General features: G+C 39.1%; 1 protein-coding gene across 2 annotated transcripts in view; it reads left to right on the top strand.

Moving 5' to 3' along the window:
* The window catches only part of AFF2 (ALF transcription elongation factor 2), a 342,722-nt gene that overhangs the window by 187,215 nt on the left and 132,500 nt on the right, over positions 1-23,007 (top strand). For both annotated transcript variants that reach the window (XM_052673659.1, XM_052673658.1), the window contains exons 5-7: positions 15,417-15,503; positions 18,123-18,159; positions 18,422-18,473. In XM_052673659.1, coding sequence (XP_052529619.1) covers positions 15,417-15,503; positions 18,123-18,159; positions 18,422-18,473 — 176 coding nt within the window. The remainder of the gene's footprint in view (positions 1-15,416; positions 15,504-18,122; positions 18,160-18,421; positions 18,474-23,007) is intronic.

Here is a 23,007-nt window from a genome sequence, read left to right on the forward strand (position 1 = left end):
AAAAAAAAAAAAAATTTTATTTTCATGGTAGTATTAAAGAAATTATTTAGTAAAGAACTTCAGAATGTAAAATCTGATCATTATCGGGGTCCATTGCATCTTGTTTACATTTTAATAGTAATAATAATACAAGAAGTATTCAGGAAAGGAGAGGGAGACTGCATTGCACCTATTTCAAACTCAGTATTCAATTCCATTCTTATCTCCTTAAACATAATATTTTAACATATTTTGTAGTGCCAAGTTGAATCTTCCCCTGTACTCAGCTTTGGTGAGGCTGCACCTCGAGTGCTGTGTCCAGTTTTGGCCCCTCACTGCAAGAAAGACATTGAGGCTCAGGAGCGGGTTCAAAGAGGGGCGACAAAGCTGTGAGAGGTCTGGAGCACCGGGCTGATGAGGAGCGGCTGAAGGAGCTGGGAATGTTCAGTCTGGAGAAGAGGAGGCTCAGAGGAGACCTTATTGCTCTCTATTACCACCTGAAGGGAGGTTGCAGTGAGCTGGGGGTCGGCCTCTTCTCTCATGTAACTGATGATGGGACGAGAGGGAATGGCTTCAAGCTGCTCCAAGGGAGATTCAGGCTGGACGTCAGGAAATACTACTTCTCTGAAAGAGAAGTCAGGCACTGGAATGGGCTGCCCAGGGAGGTGGTGGAGTCACCGAGCCTGGAGGTGTTCAAGGAACGTTTGGATTTTGTGTTGAGGGATATGGATTAGTGAGAACTACTGGTGATGGGTGGATGGTTGGACTGGATGATCTTATAGATCTTTCCAACCTCGGTGATTCTGTGATTCTGTGATTGCTGATTTCAGTATTATTATATAATTTTGCTATCATTGCCTGATTTATCATTGCCACTAAAATTACTCTAAAATGAACTGATGTCATGAATATTTGGGCATGTATTGCTGCTCTACTAAATGAAAGTGTGTTAATTCTCATCTGTTTTCCAAGCTGTCTAGCACATCTTTTGCACAAAACCCAGCCCAACCACTCAGTTTTTCTTCCTCATGAGTAGTCACTTCAGAAATGATCCAGTGTATACAGCCATGCATTACATGCCAGGTGTGTTCATTCTTAGTCATTACTCTGTTCTGATGACAATATCAAAAACAACTTCATCTTGTTTATGTCTGGTGCAAGTAGCTGCTGAGCTTGTTTACTCATTTGCAAGGTCTTTTGTTCATAATGTCTTCCTTTGTCCCACATTGTAAAACTACAGGGCCATAAGACTTCTACTCCAGATCTGTGGACTCACGAGATCTGACTTCCCGTTCCTTTCCATCAGCGTAAATAAAGATTAGTTCTTTTATCTTTGAGTGAGAGGGCTAGAGAAAACAGAGATCTGGATTTCTTATGAAGTTTGACTTTTTGCATGCACCCATGAACAAAAAAAGAATGAAACTGGTGAACTAATTGGCAAAATGTGAGTACTTCTATGCTGTTTTAGTGCTTTGCTCTGCCTGTACATCCTTCCTCAAATACCTGGTGGACTGCATTACTTATATTACTTAAAAACATCCTTAGAAACTTCAGAGCCTGCTCTGTGCCTGGAGTACTGTTCCCAGTTCCAAAATGGCTGGTAAGAACAAATACTGATACAACATCTGGTGAGGTCAAGCAGAAATACAACCAGAAGCTAGTATATTACATATATTACATATATTATTGCAAAATTATTAAGGACAAAAATCAAGTCCTCTTTTGAAATATTAGTAGTAGAATATTCCTCTGATCTCAGATTAATTATTTCTGTTATTTCATCTTATCCTGTCAAAATGAAACATGGTTAAATATGGGCATGAGTGTTCAAACTGCAAGCAATGTTACCTTTCACTTAAATAGGTTATTAAAGTGTACTCTTCGTAATAAATTGGTTTAGGCACAAAATGAAGACATTGAAAACATATTAAAATCAAGTTAGACTTTCTGAAATGAGTGCATGCTTTATAAACAATTTTGGTTTGAAATGACAAAGCTTATAGTTGTCTTCTGTGAGCACTTTATCTCATTTGCCTGAGGGCAAGTATTGAAGATTTGAAATCTTGGGAGGGAAGCTTCCCATAAGTCAACATTTCTGAAGAGGCTGATGGGGCCCATGGAGGCTAAATTGGACAGAACTACAATAAACTAGACAGACATACAGAGAAGTCGGGATTGGAAGATGTGACTAAATGAATCTTCAGAAGGAGTTGCAGTTTCTGTTCGAAATTCTCTGAAGTTGCAGATGGCCACGGCAACTGAAACATTAAAAAAAATATGGCTGAGGGTTAAAAATATACAAACATGTATTTCTTTATACATATAAGGGAAGATTTTGAACTAGAGAAAAAAAAAATGGACCAACGAGTGTCCATATACTTGAAAATACTGAGTTTTACTGTTTTAACTATACTTGTCATGTTGCAACCTTTGATGTTTGATGCTCTTGTGGTTTAAGAAGGAAGGTGAAGAAAGCAGGAAAAGGATTGTTGATCACAGAATCGTAGAATCACAGAATCATTGAATGCCTTAGGTTGGAAGAGGCCTTAAAGATCATCGAGCTCCAATGTCTTGCAGTAGACAGGTGGCCAACCACTAAGTAAGGCTGCCTAGGGCCCCATCCAGCATGGCCTCGAGTACCTCCAGAGATGGGACATGCAGAACTTCTGTGTGCAGCATGTGCCAGTGCCTCACCACCCTCGGAGCAAGAGAATTTCTACCTAACATATAACCTAAATCTTCCTTCTTTTTGTTTAAAATCATTCCCCCTTGTCCTACCACTAATAGACCATGTAAAAAGTTGGTCCTCCCTTACTGCTTATACGCTCTCTTCAAGTTCTGGAAGGTCACAGTGAGGTCTTCCCAGAGCCTTTTCTTCTCCAAGCGAAAGTAGCCCAACTCCCTCAGCCTTTCTTAACAGGAGAGATGCTTCAGCCCTCTGAGCATCTTCTTGGCACTTCTCTGCACATACTTCTTATGCTATGGCCCCAGGCCTGGATGCAGACCTCCAAGTGGGGCTTCAAAAAGGCAGAGTAGAGGGAGACATCCACCACCCTCTTCCTGCTGGCCTTCTTAATGTACTTCAGTCTAAATTGAAGCCAGGATGCTCCCAGTCCTTTCAAGTCAAAATTACAGACATTACCTGAGATACTGGTCCAAAAGTATTGCCTCTGGAGAGGAGTATTGCCTTTGTATAAGCAGATGGACTGTTCCAGTGGAGGAGTGATATGGTAATGCTGTCGGCCTAGTCAGCCTCCATGGGTTTGCTAAAGCTGTCTAACATGGGAAGACTGTTCTGCAAGCATCATCATCATCAGTTGTTCCATATTGTGTAGGGAAAATAATTCCAAAAGCCATTTTTGGGGGGTGGGAGTAACTTATTTCTTTGAAATTAAGACTTTCAGACTGCACAGTCAGCAGTGTGCTTTCTGATGATCCTTTCCTTAATACATGTGGAGATTGTTTAAGCTGGCAAAATACAGACTATGCCATTTCACTCCTGCCACTAAGTGACAGATATGGTCGATCTTCCTATCTCTCGGAGCACCCTCTCAGTAAATGTTTGACTGTTTACACTCAGACAGGACATCTTTAATCTTTCAGCATAACATTGAGATGCCTCTTCACAGTTTCTCCTTCAATGAAACAGGGAAGGAGAATCTCACGCACACTGACACTGCACTTCAGAGTTAAATTGGTTCCTAGCAAGATGTGCTGGGGACTTTGGTTGGAATTATTGCTGTTATAACTGTGCAAAAGCCAGGTTCAATTAGATATTTAAAATTATACTGCTTACTGTGGCTTATCCATTTCTACAGATAATTTCTAACATTCCTTTAAACAAAGTGTGTCATTGAATTTAATGTTCTGAGAAACCTTATGAACTTCCTATCTACTTGAGACATCAATTTCAAATTGTACCTATAACTGTGTTTTTTATTGAATATTTAAGTCACTTTCAGTTTCTTAATACAGTACGTGGTTTTTAATAAGTGTTTGAAAAGAATGCACATTATGGATGGAAGACATTTCTGAGCATTTTCAAATTGTCACTTTAAAATTGTCACGTTTGTTTAATTAGCCTGTAGATCCTGCCACGTTGATTTATGTCAGCTTGGTAACAGTTTCTCTGGATAGCTAGCAAATCTGATCAGAATGGTTTTTTTCTTTTTTTTTTCCCCCTAAGGAATTTTTCACATTTCTTTTTTATTTAAAAGCAGTCATTCAGGCACCCAATCTTGCAAAAGTCAGCAGAACAAAAAATGAGCATATAGTATCAGAAAGGAAGATTATTTTAACAGTTCCTGGCATTTAGGTGTTTGTTGACCACTGTCCAGAGGCAAGAGATACAAACAGACTACAGACATGAGTGTGAACTCCAAGCTAAGTGCTCAGGTTTATGTTTGCTCAGTGTTCTATACGGACTCTTCATTTCACTTGCTGTGTTGCTGTAATTCTTAGCAGGTTGCCAGGATGAGCTCACTATAAACCCTGCTTTCAGCAATTGAAAGCTCTTCTGTAAAGATTTTCTCTATTCCAAACTTTCTGTGCAATGTCTAAGCAAATATATTTTTTGTTGTTGAGGGAGAGCTAGAAATAAGACCGTCTAGTGCTTTGCAGGGTGAAACAGGAACAACACAGGCACATATGCACTTAAGAAACGTATCTGATGCTAATGGGGAAAAAAGGCCAGGTTACTGTTCCTTGGAGTTGCTATTGTCTCAGCGGATCATTTGAAGCATGGACTAAATTTCATCTCTGGAGCCAAACACTGGGTATTGTCTGCTGTGAGGAATTCTTTGAGATCTTCTGATTTAATTTATTATGTAAGCACTGAGTGTTAAAGGCTCCTTTAGGCGTTCTAGTCCTTGAATGTCTTTGTCTTGAGTATATCCTGTTGAAGTATACGTTATTTGCATCCCACACCCCAAGGTAGAGCAACCTTTAAAAGTATTCTACTGAGCCTCAGAGAAAAAAAAAAAAACACCTTTGTTTTTGCTCTGTGGCAGAACATTCCCAGTAGTGTGGATTGGGTTTTTTTGTTTGTTTGTTTGGGTTTTTTTTTTTGTTTTTTGTTGTTGTTAATTTAATCAATTAGTTCCTTCCCACTTACTCCAGCATTTTATCATTTTGAATCTCACAAACCCTTAATCTCTTCAATAAGAGGCCTGAGCTGCCAGTTTATCTGGAAAAGGAGTGTTTTACCAATGAAATGAAAACTGGTGCAGAGATTTCTTTTTGAAGAGCAGCCCCTTGTTGTTCCTGAGTTCAGAAAACCAAAATAAAAAAAGGTCATGGACTTTGCTTTTTTTCAACCCTGTTAATAGGATTTCATTTCAGTGTAGTTTCCTATTGTGTGGTTTAAAAACAATATAGGCATGGAGAGCAATCCTCAATGAGAATGTGTTCATCTGGTGTTCATCCTGGACACTCTGGGTTTGAATGTTAGGACCATTCTGTGGGACCAGGTGTCCTAATTGTAACATTTTAGCAGCGGCTCCGAGTGGTTAATGCTTCCAACCTCAGGTTCGTAAGCTTTGTGAGAAAAAATGAGCTGGGAAATGGGGACTCAAATGTAAGCATGCAACAGTGGGAGTCTAATAGAAATACACTGGAACTGCCACACTTTATAGGAGATCAAAAAAAAAGTCATGTTTTTCTTGCTTCAGTAAGGTTGACAGGCCAACAAAGTTTACGTTATGTCAAAACATCTTCTAAAACACACGTCTATTTTTCACCCACTGGCCTAGCGGGAGTGGGTTAATGGGCAGTGTTGGCATGATTTATAGGACATGCAGATGCAGGGGTAGATCTGCATCAAGGCACAAGTGAGGAAAAGGAAATCGAGACTGAAATGCATGGAAATCAAGACTGAAATGCATGGAAATCAAGACTGAAATGCATGTTCTTTTCCAAAGACTAAAATTACTATAATAAATACCGGGTAAGCTTCCAGGTGGCTGCTTAGGTCTTTCTTTAGGAGAAAGGAATTACAGTATTGAGTGTCAAAGACAGCATGGACTCTCCCTCTCCAACAGGCCAGAACCCATAGCTTACCCTTGGCAAGCACACTGAGCTTTTGACCTTGCAGAAAAATCAAAGTGCCAAATTAGAGAGTACAATGATCAGGCTTCAGATTGAGCTTGTGTGAACATCCAGGGCTTGCTGAATGCCATTCAAGCTGGCTATGTTGCCCACCCAGGATCATCCAGCATATAGTCACTGTGAGGATCCAGCACTGTCCTGGGTATGGCATAAGACAAAAAAAGAGCAGTCTTTGCCCCCAAAGCATTCAGTCTCTGATGTAAGCACCAGGAAGGTAATTACACACAGCAGGGGAGAGTGCGTTCTTCATGAAGTAGGACAAACTGAGACACATGGTGTGCTGGTAAAGAGAGCATTGGAGAGATGAAGAAAAAGAAATGGTGAGAAAGGACAGCTTCTGTATGGGCAGTTTTTAGCTTTTCTAGGCGTGTGCTGTGTTTCCACTTCAAACTCAGATCACTGTTTTAGTGGCATTCCAGTTGAGGTGTGGATGAGTCATGTCAGAGGAAAACACATTAAAAATAAATGTTACTCTGTCACCTCCCCCCCCCCCCAGGAAAACTCAGGATACAGTACTGCTTGTGTGGCAGCATAAAAGAGATCTGGCAGTTTCTTGATTTTGAAGGCAAAAAAAAGCAGCCCTTTGTAAAAGATTTCAATGTGTATTGTACAGCAGTGTGTGGTAGATTCATTTATTTGTATTCGATGAGTAACAACTTGCAGTCCAAATTTAATGAAGGCAAAACATGCTTTAAGCAAAACAATTCAGCTTTAATCTCAAACGAGTTAATCTTAAACTAGTTTCTTAATTTCCCTCTATACACTGTTTCAGCTAACTGATGTCCCTGCTTGAAGGCTAAAGCTGGTATCTTTTGGCACAAGTTGATGCTTTCAAATTCTGGGAGATTTTTAGATTGAGTTTATATCATATTGTCAGGATGTGGTTTATAAACTCTCTACATGGCTCTAAAATGTAGTGCTCAATGTAAGAGGTTTCTGTGCTAAATCTACAGAACAAGGTGTTTTGCAGTTTACCCATTTAATTTTGCCTGATATTGAAATTGGAGATATTTTTTTCACTAGGTTGGTGTAAGCAGATCCAAAAATTAAATGCTTTTTTTGATAATTTACATGGATAAGGTCTTGTCATGGGCTGCTACTATTTGTATGGAAAATAATAATAGTAATAATAATAATAATATTAATAATAATAATAATAATAAAATAAACCAGGAATTGATTATATCTGGCAACATAAAAGAGATGGTGTAACGTGTCATATAAATGTGCGCAGTTGTGTGCCTCAGGGTAGATGCAGTCTTGTTTTGTAACTCTAAATTATAGTTTTGCTCTCCTCTTGGTGTGAACCCTAAGTTTCAGAGAAGAAAACAGGCAATTCGAGACATGCCTTTTTGCTTGTGAAGCTTGGGATGGCTGGAACAAATTACCAGATTCCCTTAAACAAGTGCCAGCAGTGAATAGTTTCAAAACACAGTTGCTTATTTACTTGAAGAAATGTTGCCAGTGTTTTTTAAATTGCAAAGATGAAATTGTATGTTGGTATTAGGAACTTTTTAAAGAATTAACTTTTTTATTACTTATTGTGCCTTTGTTTACATTATGTTGCTGTACTGCCAGGATGTTATGTTGTATTTAACAGTTCAGTGCACTCTTCCTATCTCTTGGGAGATGAAACTCCCATGAACTCATGAAAATTAGATGTGCCATTCCTGAATATGGTTACAAGTATCATTTTGAATAAATAAAATCAATGAGGTATGGCTGTGCATCTCAGTGTGGATGAGAAACTGCCAAGAACAGGAGGTGCTGCATTAGCCATGCTGTCTGCATCAAGACCCCGATACTGTGTATTGGGCAACAGTGTGATTAGTTTAGTCACAAAAAGTGACAGAAGAAAGACACCTGGCATTCTGTAAGTGGGCTTAGTATACAGGACCTCAAGTACCTGAATATTTATGGAAAGTGTGTGAGTATTTCATAGAATCATAGAATGTCTTGGGTTGGAAGGGACCCCAAGGTTCATCAATTTCCCAATCCTCCCTGCCACAGGCAGGGCCACCATCCTCCAGATCTGGTACTAGGCCAGGCTGCGCAGGTCTCCCCATGTCTTGAACACCTCCATGGATAGAGCATCCACAGACTCTCCGGGCAGCCTGTTCCAGCACCTTACCGCTCTCTCTGTGGGGCTTTGTACTTGGTGTTAACTCAACATCTAGTTCTGGATACCCTACATGGCCCAGGATCTCATCATTCCACTGTGTGAATTCCCCAGAAGTCTTAACTCTGTTTCACCATATAAAACTCCTCATGGGAGCTCTCGTGTGGGCTTCCTGTAAGGTTCTGCTTTATTATTTACACTGCATGCTTTTACATTGCCGGTTATGTTCTGTGAACCCTCAGTGTTCCTTCTGCCTTTTATACATGCAAATCACCTAAGCCTGACAAGAGTTGAGCTACAGCTTCCACACATCTTGTTTGATTGCAGTCCATCATAATGGTTTTTCTATAGTAGGACCCTTATGGAGTTGTGCTGCATGTTCCTGAAAATGCCAGGAGTATGTAAGAAGGTGCTTAAGAACACAAAATCTGCTTGGAATTGAACTGAAGGACTATCCTGGGCAGCGTGAGCCAAATTCAGGGTAGTTTTTGGCCATACAGTCTTCCTGGGATGTGTCCTGAAGAAGACTACCTTGATTCACCTTGGAGAGAAGTTTCAGAGAAGAGCCTAGGCATGTTCTGGCACCTGCACAGCAGCAGGGACCCACTACCCAGCAGAGCTAAGCCATTTGGTAATGTTAGCACACTATCATATAGGCTGTGGTTACTTTTAGGGTTGTGTCAGACTTGCTAAATTGGAAATCTAGTAATGGGTTCATGTGGTGTAGCTTCATTACTCTCCCTTGAAGCTGCCTGTTGATACCTTCTTACTGCAATGGAGAATTGTTTTAGTTCACATACACAAAATTGATTAGAGCAATAAGAATATCAATCATTATTTGCTATTTTTTATTGTCTTCTAAATGCTCTAAGCAAAGATGATGACTGTTATTAGTTATAGAAACTACAGTATAAGGAAAATATATTGAAAAATGTGAAGCATACAGGAAGCAGAGAATACTAGGAAGCTCAACAGAAAATGTCTGTATTGCTATCTGTTTCTTTTTGTAAACAGTTCCCAAATGTTTGCAAGGGAGGAAAGGGAAATATTTGCTGTAATGTTTTTAGTCAACCTTTATTAGTTTTGAAAGCAATTTCTATGTTCATTTTCATTACATATCATTTCTGTCTGTCCTTCCCCTTCTTATTAATATGGAAAGGAGTAGATGTTTACCATGGGAGGCAATGGAATGCATCTTGCTCACCAGCTGAGCAGAGGGAATTATTTGTTGTCATGGAGAAAACTCACAAGGTGAACACTGTGTTTTTAGATTATGGTCAGGGAAATGGCTGCTTTTCGTAGAATAAACTCTAGCTCTGTAATAAGAAGCTTGTGTGTGCATGCACTGTGTTTCCAAATGGTTTTCTAGTAATTTTTGGTACAGTAGCAAGATAGATTTTAGTACGACAAAGACATCGTGGCAGAAGAAAATAAGCGCTGGGCACTTGCTGCTGGTGATAAATTTGCTAAAACATTCACATGAGTAAATAGTTTCCTGAAGTAATACTCATATCAGAAGAGTTCTCTTTCCAACCTTGTAATTCTATGATTCTCTTGGAGGCCATTGGTCCATCACTGAAATCTTTATTTATTCTCCCTACAGGGAAAAGTATCTGGAATCCCTTTGATGCTGAGAAGTATTTTAAATGCTGAAACATGATAATCAAATCCATATATATGAACTTACCTGTCATGTCCCTACCAATACTTTCTTAATGTCCTAAATCCCTTCCTAATGAAGCCTTTGGCACAGTATAAACCAGACCAATTACCAGTCAAGCTATTCCCAAGTGTTTATGTCAGTTTTCCATTCCTTCAGAAGGAATATATATGAAAAACAACCCTTAGTTTTATAGTCTTTGTGTTCCATTAGGCTTTACTGTAATTTGTTTTTATTTATATATGTGTATATTTATATATTTATATTTTTTTTTAATATACATTCTTCTCTTAGCCTTTTCCCCAAAGGGGAGGAGTTGACATAGTTTTTATGTGTCATACACATAAAACATGGCTACCCCTCACACACTCCTGGCTTCCTAGCAGGGAGAGTTTGATCAGATTTGTATGAATACTGAAACAAGGAAGATACTTTGAAACAAGAAACACTTTTTATTAAGACTGCATTGATAAATAGTTAATTAAACATTAATAAATCATTTATAGAGGCCTTAATAAATGGTAAATCACTTGGTTATCTTTATTCCATCAAGGCAATAGGTTGCTTAGCAGCAGCTGTAACATTAAGTTTGTAATAAGTTTGGAATATCTATTCATCATATAGTAATTTTTTTCTAAACTCAGCTTTAACATACTGTGTAACCAAAAATCAGAGAAAGTTTAAAGCAACAGATTTAGCTAAGATCTGAAAGGACTGAATAGGGCAGCTGACAGAGAAAATACCCAAAATAAGCTCTGTTTAGCAGCAGTGATGAGTACAGGGTTATTCTTCCTCCTTCTCCTTGTAATGGGCAAAGATTCAGTGCTGTAACTGCCTTTGTAAACCCCAGTGCTAAGCAAGAGAAAACCACCAGGATTGTTTCTTTCTTCTCCATTTTTATGGATCTGCTATCCGCAGGAGGCAGGAGGGGTAGCCAAGAGAGATCTGTCAGGCCAATAAATGGCACTGTTGGGCTGGGTGGGATCTTAGGAATCCCATCATCTACTACACATCTATGTCCAAGTGCTGGAATCATTTCTACCCAAGCTGTTCCTGACTGATGGGTGCAAATCTGTTCTTAAATGCGCTCCTACAAAGATGGAGATTGCTGCATGAACGATCTGTTTCAGTGCTGCACTGCCCTTACTGTTAGAAAGCTTTTGTATGTGTGTGTCCTTCTGGCTGTATTTTAAGTTCATATCCTCCATAAAACTGAAGAAAAGATTATTCTCTCCTTTTGCAACAGCCCTTTCTGTAATTGCAGACTGTTCTCATGTCTCCCCTTGATTCTCCCAAGGGGAGTAGCACAAGTCTTGTATCTTGGGAGACCTCAAATTAGATCAGGCTAAGCAGTTTAAAGTACACTGTAGGAAAGAAGCTGCTTCAGAATGGACACAACGTACATGATGTAGCTGCTTTCTTTCCCAGTGGCCTCCTAGAGCCAGACTCCGTGCTTTTACCTGTATTTTAAACTCAGTATTTTCATTTCGAGCAAGAAGGAAATGATGAAAAAATTAAACACAGAGAAAGGAAATAAATCTGGAAGGTGGCTATTAATTTTAGTGACTGATTTTTTAAAGCTATTTACCATCTGCTTCATATCCCCTGAGCTCTGTTCCTTAGAAACAGGCAGGTTTCAGTCCTTCCCTACTTCTTCCTTTTAGACCCCAATTCGGACCTGTACCTCTGTTGTACAACCTGTAGTTGTATTTTCGGTGATTTGTTAGAGCTCTTCTGCATGTGTACATCTTAGTTACCTACCTGAGGGCTTTTCTAGCTGAAAAAAAGCAGACCGAACTGAAGAGACAAGCGTGCTTAGCTCATATATAAATAAAACACATGGATTCAATTAAAACATGTTTAAATAGTTTTCAGGAAGGAGAATGCTTGATGTTACTACATCAGACGACCACAGTGACTTTCAAGCCAACAAACTGTGCAGGTTTACTTTCTCATTTAATCTCCAGGTCTGTAAAAAATGTATGCTTCCATAGCAATCATCTGCCCACTCCAATAGTTAACATGATTTTGGAATTACTTTAAGTCCAAACCATATGAAAATAAATCCTAACTTGATTTTGTGGGATTACTTGGTTTCCATTAAATTCTTCTTTAAAGCATTTTGTATTCTCAGTTGTGTTATTGTTACTTCCAGGAATTTCTAAATACTTCCAAATTTGGTTTGATCAAACTTTTTTGTTCCTTTAACTCTCCTTGGGGGGGGGGGGGGAGGGGGAGGAAGATTATGATTCTCTTTCTCCTTTGTGAAGTGTTTACAAATAAAGATGCTTATATGCACATCTTAACCCCTCTAAGGTTGCCCAGAGAGTCTGTGGGTGCCCCCAACCTAGACTTACTCAAGGACAGGCTGGATGGGGCTATGAGCAACCTGGTCTAGTGGGAGGTGTCCCTGTGTAAAGCAGGGGGTTGGAACTAGATGACCTTAAAGGTCCCTTCTAACCCAAACCGTTCTATGATTCTGTGATGTACAACACATGCACTTCAATTAAGTGGTTCCTTATTGTTACAGTATATTAAAAGATAGCTATGTCAGAATTCACAGATCAAACAAAGTAGAGCTTTGCAAGTACTTAAAGATGAGGGCCCTCCAAAAGCAATCAGGGCACTGCAAAGAATTCTGAAGCCCTGTATATGGCTAAACAAATGACATACTTTGCTCTTGGGCCTCGATTCTCCACAGTAATGTGCATGTGCTTAAGGAACAAAGTAGGAGAGTTAAGCAGGCAGTCACATTTCTGCAGTGTGGGGTGGTTTTGACCCTTCCCTGAAGCCGGTGCAGTTTCTGTATGTCATTCTGAAGCTCAGTGGTGCTCTGTGTGAGCCTAATGTGCATTGTGTGGGGTGGGGGCACAGCACTGCAGCCAGAGCACTGTGCAGTTACCAGCACTATAGCATGTATCTGTAGGCATTTTTCTGTAAATATCTGTATGCTATCTTGTTGCTTCCATGTGTGTAATGTTTCTTTATTTGCTGAGCTTTAAATCCTTGCGTTGCTTTCTGTGTATGACCCTATCCGAAATTTTCTACTGAATAACTGAAATGATACAATTCTTTCATAGCTCACTTGTACCTTTGCAATACACTTTGGTGCTCCCAAGGTCACTTACTGAATACATGGATTAGATAGTTGTAACGTCACCAAATCTGTCATTTGCCTGCGATTTCAGTGGAGTCAGGATCTCTTATTTTGTAATTGAATTTCCTCAAATAATAGTAGAATCATTTTTAGTTCTTCCCATGGTTTTACATTTGGTTGTCCCCTAACAGGGAGATGAGCAGATTTGCTTACAGTTCAGACCACTGAGTTGGTTCTCAGTGGACGCTAGATGCACTTCAACAATAAGTGTTCCAAAATTTTTGCTGGTGTCACCTTCACATGAATCCCAGGCTCTCTGTCCTTTCTTTTATTCTTGGGCAGGAAGAGACTGAAATCAAGCCAATAATTGGAGCTCTAGAGTACGCTTCATTTCTGCCTTCAATCAGGCTGCCTGCCTGTCCCTCTTTTAATTATGCGATACAGTATCTGTTTCATCATTTTGTTATGAAGAGATTTGCCACAGAACAGCCTCTGTGGCATAGACTTTGGCAGAGGCTTACAGAATTTGGGTTGTAACGTCTCATTGAACAGCTTAATGCTGAATGCTTAAATTTTTCACCACCTACTTCTGTGTAGAAGTTAGGCAATCAGTGCAGTAAAACAACTTGTTTCCTATTGTCACGCTGAGCTGCTGCAGACTCACTTACCAGAAGGGATGGACCATTCATGAGCCGTCCCATTCCTCCTCCTTGCCACAATTTGGGCTATGGGCAATGAGAACAGGCCCTAGGCATCGGCACCCTCCCCTGTTACTGAGTCATCTGCCGAAGCAACAAGTAAAGCTTTGCTGCAGAATGCAGAACACTAAGAATGGAAATTTGATGGTCTTCAATAAGAAAAAGCAGTGCCTTGAGAGGTGTGGGAGAAGGTTACATACCCAGTTGCTTTACTGGGGTCCGTGGCACGCAGTTTTTCCTTTCTTTTTCCTTCCCTATGACATGGGATTTTTGAGGAGCAACCTGAGACACAAAACTTGCCGGCTGTGTCTTCAGCAAAATATGTAACAACATCCAGCTGTAGAGCAGGCCACTACTGCAGCCCACGTGCAACCACTATGCTACCATTTTGACAACAGCTATTTTTAACAGAATTATTTGTATTATTTATTAAATCATTTGTACAATGTGTTATTTTCACCTGTGGAGCTTTTGCACTCGTGGTCATTGTACCTGCAGAAACTTATGCGCTCTGAAGTTTTATTGTTTATGTCCTGGGCTTGACTAATGTGCAGTAGCAGCTGGGAAGTTCAGTTTACTGCACTCAGGATCATGACCATTGCATGCATAAGTTCCTAAATCAAAATCACTTTTACTCAAGAAAGAATCAGTTCTGAGATTGTAGGCAACAAAAATAATCAAGATGAACAGAACATTCCCAGAGACAAGTATTACTGCCTGTCTGAATATTCATCAAATTAAAAACAAAGATAGGAGAGGATGCAGTAGCATCTATCATAAAGTATACCCATAACAAGGGTATCTATAAGCTTGACCTAAACCAAACTTTTTGCAGTTTCTCTGTTAAACCAGTTTTTCCCCTCTACTGAACGTAAGCCTCCTTCCAGTCCCACTGAGCTGAGTGGGGTGATGGTTCTGGGCCTTGGTGTGAGAAAGCCTGGTGATCACTTGCACTTCTCTTTGTCTCTCATAGCCACAGGCACTTAGGTGCTTTCTTTGAAGATGGTCGGAACACATGTATACAAATGATAAATCAAGACATTGATAACAAAAATGAGTTTGTTGCTTAGATGGTCTCTTTTGCAGGTCTTCATCAGAGATTTGAGCTTCCTAGTAAAGGACAGGCTTCCTGTGTAACTCCATACAAGTCACCTTACCTGTCAGTCCCTCATTTTAAAATGAAATTGATAGTGCTCTGATAAAGTGACACTGCATATCACTTTAAGTAACTGTTGCCAGAGCTGTGAGAAGATGCTTTAGTACTTAAAGCATTGTACCCATTCTCTTCTATGCCAGGCATCCATCCTGCAAGCCCACTCGAGATTTTTCTAGAGCTGCCTGTGGTTAATTTTGCCACTACCTAATGCACCGCCCTGCATTTTGCCACCCTGCAATCCTCTATGGGGTTGCACCTAATGCAATCCAGGAGAGACCCCCTTCCTGCTTGGGCATTGCAGGTAAAAACCTCTTCTATGCTTGTGATGAGCTTAACAGGCTGACCAGGAATGCAGAACCAGATGCCACCTGAGGAATACACACATGGTCAAAATTTTCATGAGTGAAATCCATCCTCACCCTCTTCTCCAGGAAGTAATGCCTGGTGGGCAGCTACGGTGTTCATCTACCACATAAGGGGGGTGGCGATGCTTCCTAAGCAATTGCATCCCTCAGGCTCTTGGGAGAATAATTGATCATTTTTCCCCTCTCTTCTTCACTTATGTGAATTTGTTTTCAAAAGCATGTTTTTTTCTTCTCTAGGAGATGACCCATTCCTGGCCTCCTCCTCTTACTGCTATTCACACTCCTGGAAAGGCTGAACAGACCAAGTTTTCTATCCCAAGCAAGGTACAAATAAGCTATAACCAATGACCCAATTAGCATTCTGTTCTGCTGAGTGTTCTTCATTGGAGAGGTTATTTTTGTAATTTGTTATTTTTGTAATTTTTGAATTTCTAATGCTATTTTTAGTTGGATATTCCCAGTCAGATTGTTGTTATGAGTAGGACTGTATAGTTAAAACTGTAGAAGTGAGCAAAGTGAGTTTTATGTCTCATCACAATAGCCTTTCTACATCCAATATAATGCCTTTTGTTTGTTTTGCATTGTGTAACACAGTGGCTGATACGGTATTTGGTGTCCTTGTGATTGACTGCATGATGAACTTTAGGCTGCGTGGTCAAATTATGGTGAAATTTCATTTCTGCTGGTGCACTAGTGCTGTGCCATCTGTCAACATGCTCAACATGCATGCTCTAAGGACACGTGGTTGCAAAACACACTGCCTAGTATTGGTCTTGTTAAAAGCATGCACTTGACATTTGCCACATCCAAAGCATGGGCCTGGAGACTACCTTGCAGTTCACCTCACATGCAGTGAACTGTTAAACTGTATGATTTGAACATGTCTTCAGCCCAAATTTTGTTGTTGCCTTCTAGCTGTGATTCTGGTAGAGCAGTAAGAGATCGAGCTTGCACCCAGAGCAATTGCAGCCAGGGTCAACGTTTGCTGGGACCTGAACACCTGTGAGCTGGTGATGTTTGGAGATGAGGAGAATTTCCCCTAGCAGAGAATGTACACCAGACTGATGGATCTACATATACCCTAAAGGAAGGACTTTGGAAAATAGCTTTTAAAGACGTACTGGTACTGCTGGACACTATGGTTCATGCAGTCATGTCTTCCCTTAGAAGCTGGAATGTGATTTTCCTCTTACTCCCCTGTCTGAATGTAGTCACCGTACTTAATTGGAAATTGTATGAAATTAGCAGTATCTGTGGCTCCTTAAAAATAACACAGCCAGTGCCCAGAATGTCTTATTTTGATGGAATGTGATTGTTACTCTTCCAGCACTTCCAGCCAGTGTCAGTGAAGTTAACTGGTGCAGCAATAAACACCATAAATCATAATCATACAAGAACAGAATCCTCCTGTAAATCTGGTTAAATTCAGTTGAACCTGTTTAGGTGAATTTCTACCTGTGTGAATACATATATAAGTGAGAGTGGAGTTTTTTTTGCCTGCAGGAAGATGCAGTTTTTTATTTATACTCTGGTTTAATTTAGTGTTCTGTTTTTGATGGGTCATTCAGACATGAGTACTGCAGACAGCTGCTGTCTCCACTGAGAGCAGGATAAGCAGAAGTTCAGAGAAGCTGAAGTTTTATTTTGCTTTTCTGTTCCTGCTGTTTGCTTTGAACTTTTAATATCCACATCAGTGTTAATAATTTCTGGACATGTTAAATGTTGATCATAAAATTCTTGACCATATCACTTGAATATAAAATACAAGTTCAGTTATTTGTGCTGGGAGCTTAGGAAATAAGTGAGCACATAAATATCTCTGGGTTAGATAGTTTTACCATTAAAAAAACAACAAAAAACCCCATAAATTTATTCTCTGAACATCACACTAGATCATTTATAGCTAGCCAAATTATTGATATTAGACATACCATGGCTAGGTTCTGTGAGCACTTAACCCAGAGACAGACACTAGTAGAAGTTCTCATTTTAACTAAAAGAATAAGCATCTTCATGAAAAACATACACAAAAGACGTGATTACAAAAGTGGAACTTATCAGAACAATTTATCCTGTTGAAATTCAAATTTAAAGTGCCATGTTTACTCTTAGGGCACAATTTACTTCACAAGGGACTGACTGACAGCACAGTACAATATTAGGAACTAATAATGCCCTAAGAGGAAGTGCAGTGAGGACTTTAATGACTTTTACATCCTACAGAACTAACACTTCCAGCAAAGTAGTGCTTGGCTGTAAGGCAATGTTGTAAATAACACCTCAATTTGAAATGATCAGACTCTGCTGGGAAGGAAAGCTGATTGCAATCACTGTGGACTGTAGAGCCTAGAGAAAAACTAAGCAAGAAACCACTGTGACACGAAGGTAGCTTAGCTAACAAAAACCCCTGCATTAGCATGCTCAGGGTTGCAAGCCAGATTATTTTTCAGTGTAAAGTTGTATTAAAAGGAAATGAAACAATGTCCATCAGGCAAGAAAATGCTTATTGCATCTCTATCAAACCCTGTGTTTCACAGCCCAGAGGAAACCGCTATGTCTATCAAGAAAAGATTTCTGTATTTTCAAGCCATGAGATCATAAAAGAAAGGCAGTGGCATTAAATTTATTGTACTTAAATTTTACATCACAGGTGCATCACATTTGTATATGTCCATGCCTGAAAAAAGGTGCGGGATGGAGAATAACGGCAGCTGGGGACAAGCTGTTGTCTGAACTACAAAATTGTCCCTAACCAGTGCTCTGTCTCCATGTTTAATAGTTTTTGGAACTAATGTCACAATTGTTGCCACATGGTCTGTTCTCTGTACCATCTCCTTCCTTATTTGCATAATGCTAGTGTCCTTAGTCTAGCAAGCTAAAATATATCTTACCTTCTTCATCTCGTGTAACTAATGCTGACATTTCATGTGTTCTTCTTTATAGGACTCCCAACATCTGACCTCAGGATACAATGTACAAAGTAGGTCTTTATCATCCTGGTCCTAAGAGTCAGGGTTAGGTTGTTGTTGTTGTTGTTGCTTTTCCTGTTTGACATCATTAAATCAAAGGCTAAAAAAACACTTTCTGTGGTGCTAAAGCAGATCGGTTCCATTTTTTATTACATGTTATGCATTGTGGCATGTTGTGAAACTGAGTATAATTAGATGGGCTGACAGCTTTGGGTGCATTTTAATTCTACGGTAATCTTTTGACATTTGAAAATGTGTTTCCTTTGTTTGCAGAGTGGAGTGATCCAGGAGGGAAAGTTGCAGCTAAGTCAGTGCCACAAAAGTCGTAAGTATGATTATTTCCAGCTTTCCATCTTCTTTTAAATTTATCACAGACAATGAGCTTATTTCTGCAAAGGTAACTAAAATCTAGCTCCACTCATAATGTTGTCCTGGTGTTCAGGTGTTCTCAGTAGTCCTTAAAAATTAGCCATAAACCAGTTTTATGTTTTCAGTGCTTATTACTGTTTCTTCTTTTTAAGCATTAGCTAACAGAGCTATGTATGAAAGATGAGTTTATTAAGCAGAAACAATGCTGATTTTAGTTGTACAGCTTGCCAGAATTAAATCACTTTTATGCTTCTTTCATCAGATTCTAAGCCTCTTAGAATAGAAAATGCAACCCAATGAACAGACGATGCATGAATTTTAACGTTTATACTGTGAGGAAGAGTTAAATGCATAATACAGAGTGATTCTACTAGCTGGTGTTGAAAAGTGGGTCTTGGGCTTCTTACACATTGAAACTGCTGAAAATCAGAGATGATCTATAAATATGACAGTGGAAAATTGTAGAAGAGCTAGTTCTCCACTGTGGTAAACCATTTTTCTTTTGTGCTTTCCTGGTTTAAGATTGTAATAACATGGCACTGTGTTGAGACCAAACTGTTTCCTTCCTTTTACCTGAAGATCTCAAAATAATTTGCAAATAGGAATTAAACACTTACTCTGACAAGTAGTTTGTTGTTTTGCCACTTTTTAAATATGTGAGCCCGATCTCAGTTTAGGGCTGCTATTTTATTTCTGTGTTCGAGTGTTTTAAACTACAGAATGCAGTACTGTGCCAGCTTAGCTGAAGTTTGTGTAAATACAATGTGTTCATTTAGAATGAGTTCAAAATTATTCTAGTGGTTTCCCTTTCACCTACTTAGGACAAAATTTTGACTAAATTCATATAGGGGAACAAAACTCAGTGGAGAGAGAACTTTTTTGGTTTGTTTGCTTGTTTGTTTTTTAATTAATTAAAGTATATTGATTTTAATGCAATTTTGTGTATAGGAAATAACTTGCTGGAATTCAGGGATCTGTTTGCAGCTGTGTACAAGATTTGGGACTAGACCACTGGTATCCAGTTCACTGGTACACTTAGCAATCTCTTCAAGTTCAGTTCTTTACTCCTAAAGTCACAGAAGTACTCGTTGAAATAAAGTTAGCTCTTTGAGTAAATCTCTGCAAAGGAACTGGGGAGGAATGCTAATGATAAGTACATTATTTTGAATGAATAGCATTTGCTTATGAAACTTAGTATCAAATTAGTGCTTCCCCTTTTCTATTTTCATTTCCTTGATGATTGATTTTTGACCTTTTAAAGAATCTATCCAACTAGACCCTCTGTTCTTCATGGCAGAATAGGTATGTTCATGTTTCAGAACATCTAAGTGATTCAAACCTAACACCGAGCACATTCTCTGATAAAAAATAAAAACAAAAAGCATTAAAAATTAAAAAATGTATATTATCACATCTTAAAATGGTTTTTCTCCTAAAGAAAGCGTGTTTGGACTCCACTGTGAAAAATATGTTAGTGAGCATACTATAAAATACAATATTTCAATAGTTTGTAACTAACAGTAATAGACTTGTCAATCATGGTTTATAGTTATAAGCTGAATTTCAAAAGAACAGTACTTCAGAGCTCAGTGGTATATAGTGCATTTAATGGGACCAAAGCTCTCTATAGGAAGCCTGATATAAAACTCAAAGACACTGAGTACATTTTATGAACCAGTTGCTCTCTGTTCTGCTGCTTGATCTAAAGTTCCAGTACTATCAATCAGATTTCTGCTGCAATGAACTGCCTTCTTATGGTAGGTGATAGATTTTACACATGAGAGATCAGAGCTGCAATAAAGCTACTTTTATTTTTAGCTTCCAAATGAAGATCAGCTAACCCATTACTATCACTTTTTCTCTTTTACTGCAGAAAAATTGTTAAGGCAGCTTCCAAGAATTTCCACAGGGCTTTGTGAGGTTAGAAGGCAGTCCACTGTGAGACTTGGTATTACGAGGCCGATTTGTTTCTTTAGATCTGTGTGTGCAGCCACCACCGTGTTCGACAGGAATCACTGTACACTGGGACAGGGTTGGGCACAATGAAATTACAGCAGAAAGCGGGGCAGAAAGACATAATGGAATCAAGTAGTTAGAGCTGGATAGTGTGATCTAAATAAACTCTGATGCACTGACAGCTCCTGTGCTAGTTGTGTTTTAATAATTTAGTATTTATCAGAACAGAGTTGTACGAGGAAGGACTTAATATTTCTGATACTGAATAGTGTCAGGGATACTGGAGTGTATAAGTAAAATTTCAATCCAACTTATCCCCAGTAACATTTTTTGCTACACTGTCAACCACACCGCGTGATCTAAGTGATTTCAAAACTGTACCCCCACCAAATCTTCATGTATTTTGCCAGTGGGAGGCTGAGAGGGTTGTTTGGCTCCGAGAAGGCTCTGGGAGACCATATTTCAGCCTTCAGATACAAGTAAGTGGGCTTACAATAAAGAAGTGGAGAGACTGTTTTATATAAGAGTATGTAGCGATAGGACAAAAAGTTTTAAACTAGAGGGGAGTGAATATAAATTAGATGTAAGGAAGAAATTCATTAATCTGAGGATGCAACCAGCAGTGGAACAGGGTGACAAGGGTGACAAGCACTGAAAGTGCTCAAAGTTAGGTTGGATGGGACTTTGACCAGCCTTGATCTACTCAAAGATGTCCCTGCCAATGGCAGGGAATTTGGAACTAGATGATCTTTAGAGATCCATTCTGTGATTCTACGATTTCAGTTTGACCAAGCTGTGTTATACCATGACTAATTGAGTCATACATACAGAATGAAGATGCTTTGCCTCCATGATTCTGTATTCTGCTCCAGCAGCCACTCTGCCTGTATCTCATTACAGAATTTGTTTGTAGAAGCACTGGCATTACAAAAGATCGGACCAAATGGATGAAGCTGGGATTATGTCAAAGTTCTTCGCCTACATTGTACATGAATGATCAGGGATATTTTCAATGACTCATGTATCTACCTTCAGATCTCAATTTCTACTCAAAATTCATAAGTGAAATTTTGAACAAGTATGTGCACGGGTGGGTGCATATCATGGTAGCATTTTAGAGTTGAAACTAGGCTAGGTAAAACTATGCCACTTGGCTTCCTTTTTTTTTTTTTTCTTAATTTTTAATTTTTACTCTCTTTTCTTGTTGTTAATGTATTTCAGATTCACTGTAATACTCCATGGGGTGCTGTGCAGTCAGTTTTCAGCCAGTCCACTCTGATTGGTTATCCCAAAACATAGCTTGTAGGAACAGAATAGGTGCAACCAGTTGCACTCAGAAGGATTCTCTGTCAGCTGCCATGAATTCAAGGGCATATACTCAGCTCGTGACTTAAGATCTGTTATATAATTACCACTGCAAGTATGTCATCCTCGAACATCCAGTTCTTTTGTTCTGTTTGGTTGTTAGCATTTGGCCTACGTCCAGTTGGAAACTACGCAGAATTTCTTTAATCAAGCACATCCTGTGTTTGGAAATCATACTCTAGAGTAGTCTTGGTTAGTTTCCATAAAAGCCCGGCTAAAAAGAATAGTGTAATCATAATGGTATTCTTCCCTTTTCATAAAATGACTTCCTATACTTACTGTATTCATACAGTATTGAAAGGCCTTTTCTAGGGCTGGGTGAATTGCCAGAAGCCATTGAAAACATAGAGCAACAATTTTTATGGTCGAAACAAAACCAACTTCATAGTGTTTTTGTGCTCCACTCTACTTAATGATACACAACCTGTGTGGGGGTAGAGGGCAGCTAAAAGCAGGGGGTTCAAAAAAACAAAGTAAGGAGCTAAAACCTATTATGTGAAATTTCAAGAACTTCTCAAAAGCTGCACACCACTGGATTCAACTGCGCCAAGCTTTCACTTCATGGCTCTTAAAACATTTCAGTAAATACTAGTGCTTTTCTAATCCTATAGATTATCACAGTACTTCATGGAAAACTGAAAATGGAGATGTGCTTCCTGACATCTAACTAGTTTTCCTAAGTATCTAATGGCTTTTTTGAACTTCTTCACTCTGTCAGGGGCAGCCACATGGGAGCATGCAAACCAAAATTTGGCAGCATGTTCAAGCTATGAATTAAAGGTAATTCATGGTTTGAAATGAATCAGCATGAAGAGTAATCAAACATCAAGAGGATTTTACACCAGGGATTGTATATTGGATAATGCTACAATACGTAATGTTGTTACTTGGAATGTTCACATCAAGAAGCGCTGATGAATTCTTAATCTTGGAAAGATTCAATTTTAAAAACCTGAGATGCATTCAGTGTTGATGTATGATTTCCAGTTCAATCACAAAGAAATTCACGAAGAAATATTCATCTCCATCTGAATTAGGAAGAATACATATGTATATCTGATTTTGTATCTGTGTTCCACTCACAGACCAATCCAGATGTAATACTCTCAAGAAGATGAAATGTCAGTATTTCTAATTACAGGTTTTAATCAGTGATATTAAAACACAAG

The sequence above is a fragment of the Tympanuchus pallidicinctus genome, unplaced genomic scaffold (assembly GCF_026119805.1).
Source record: "Tympanuchus pallidicinctus isolate F22 unplaced genomic scaffold, pur_lepc_1.0 scaffold13, whole genome shotgun sequence".
Lineage (NCBI taxonomy): Eukaryota > Metazoa > Chordata > Aves > Galliformes > Phasianidae > Tympanuchus > Tympanuchus pallidicinctus.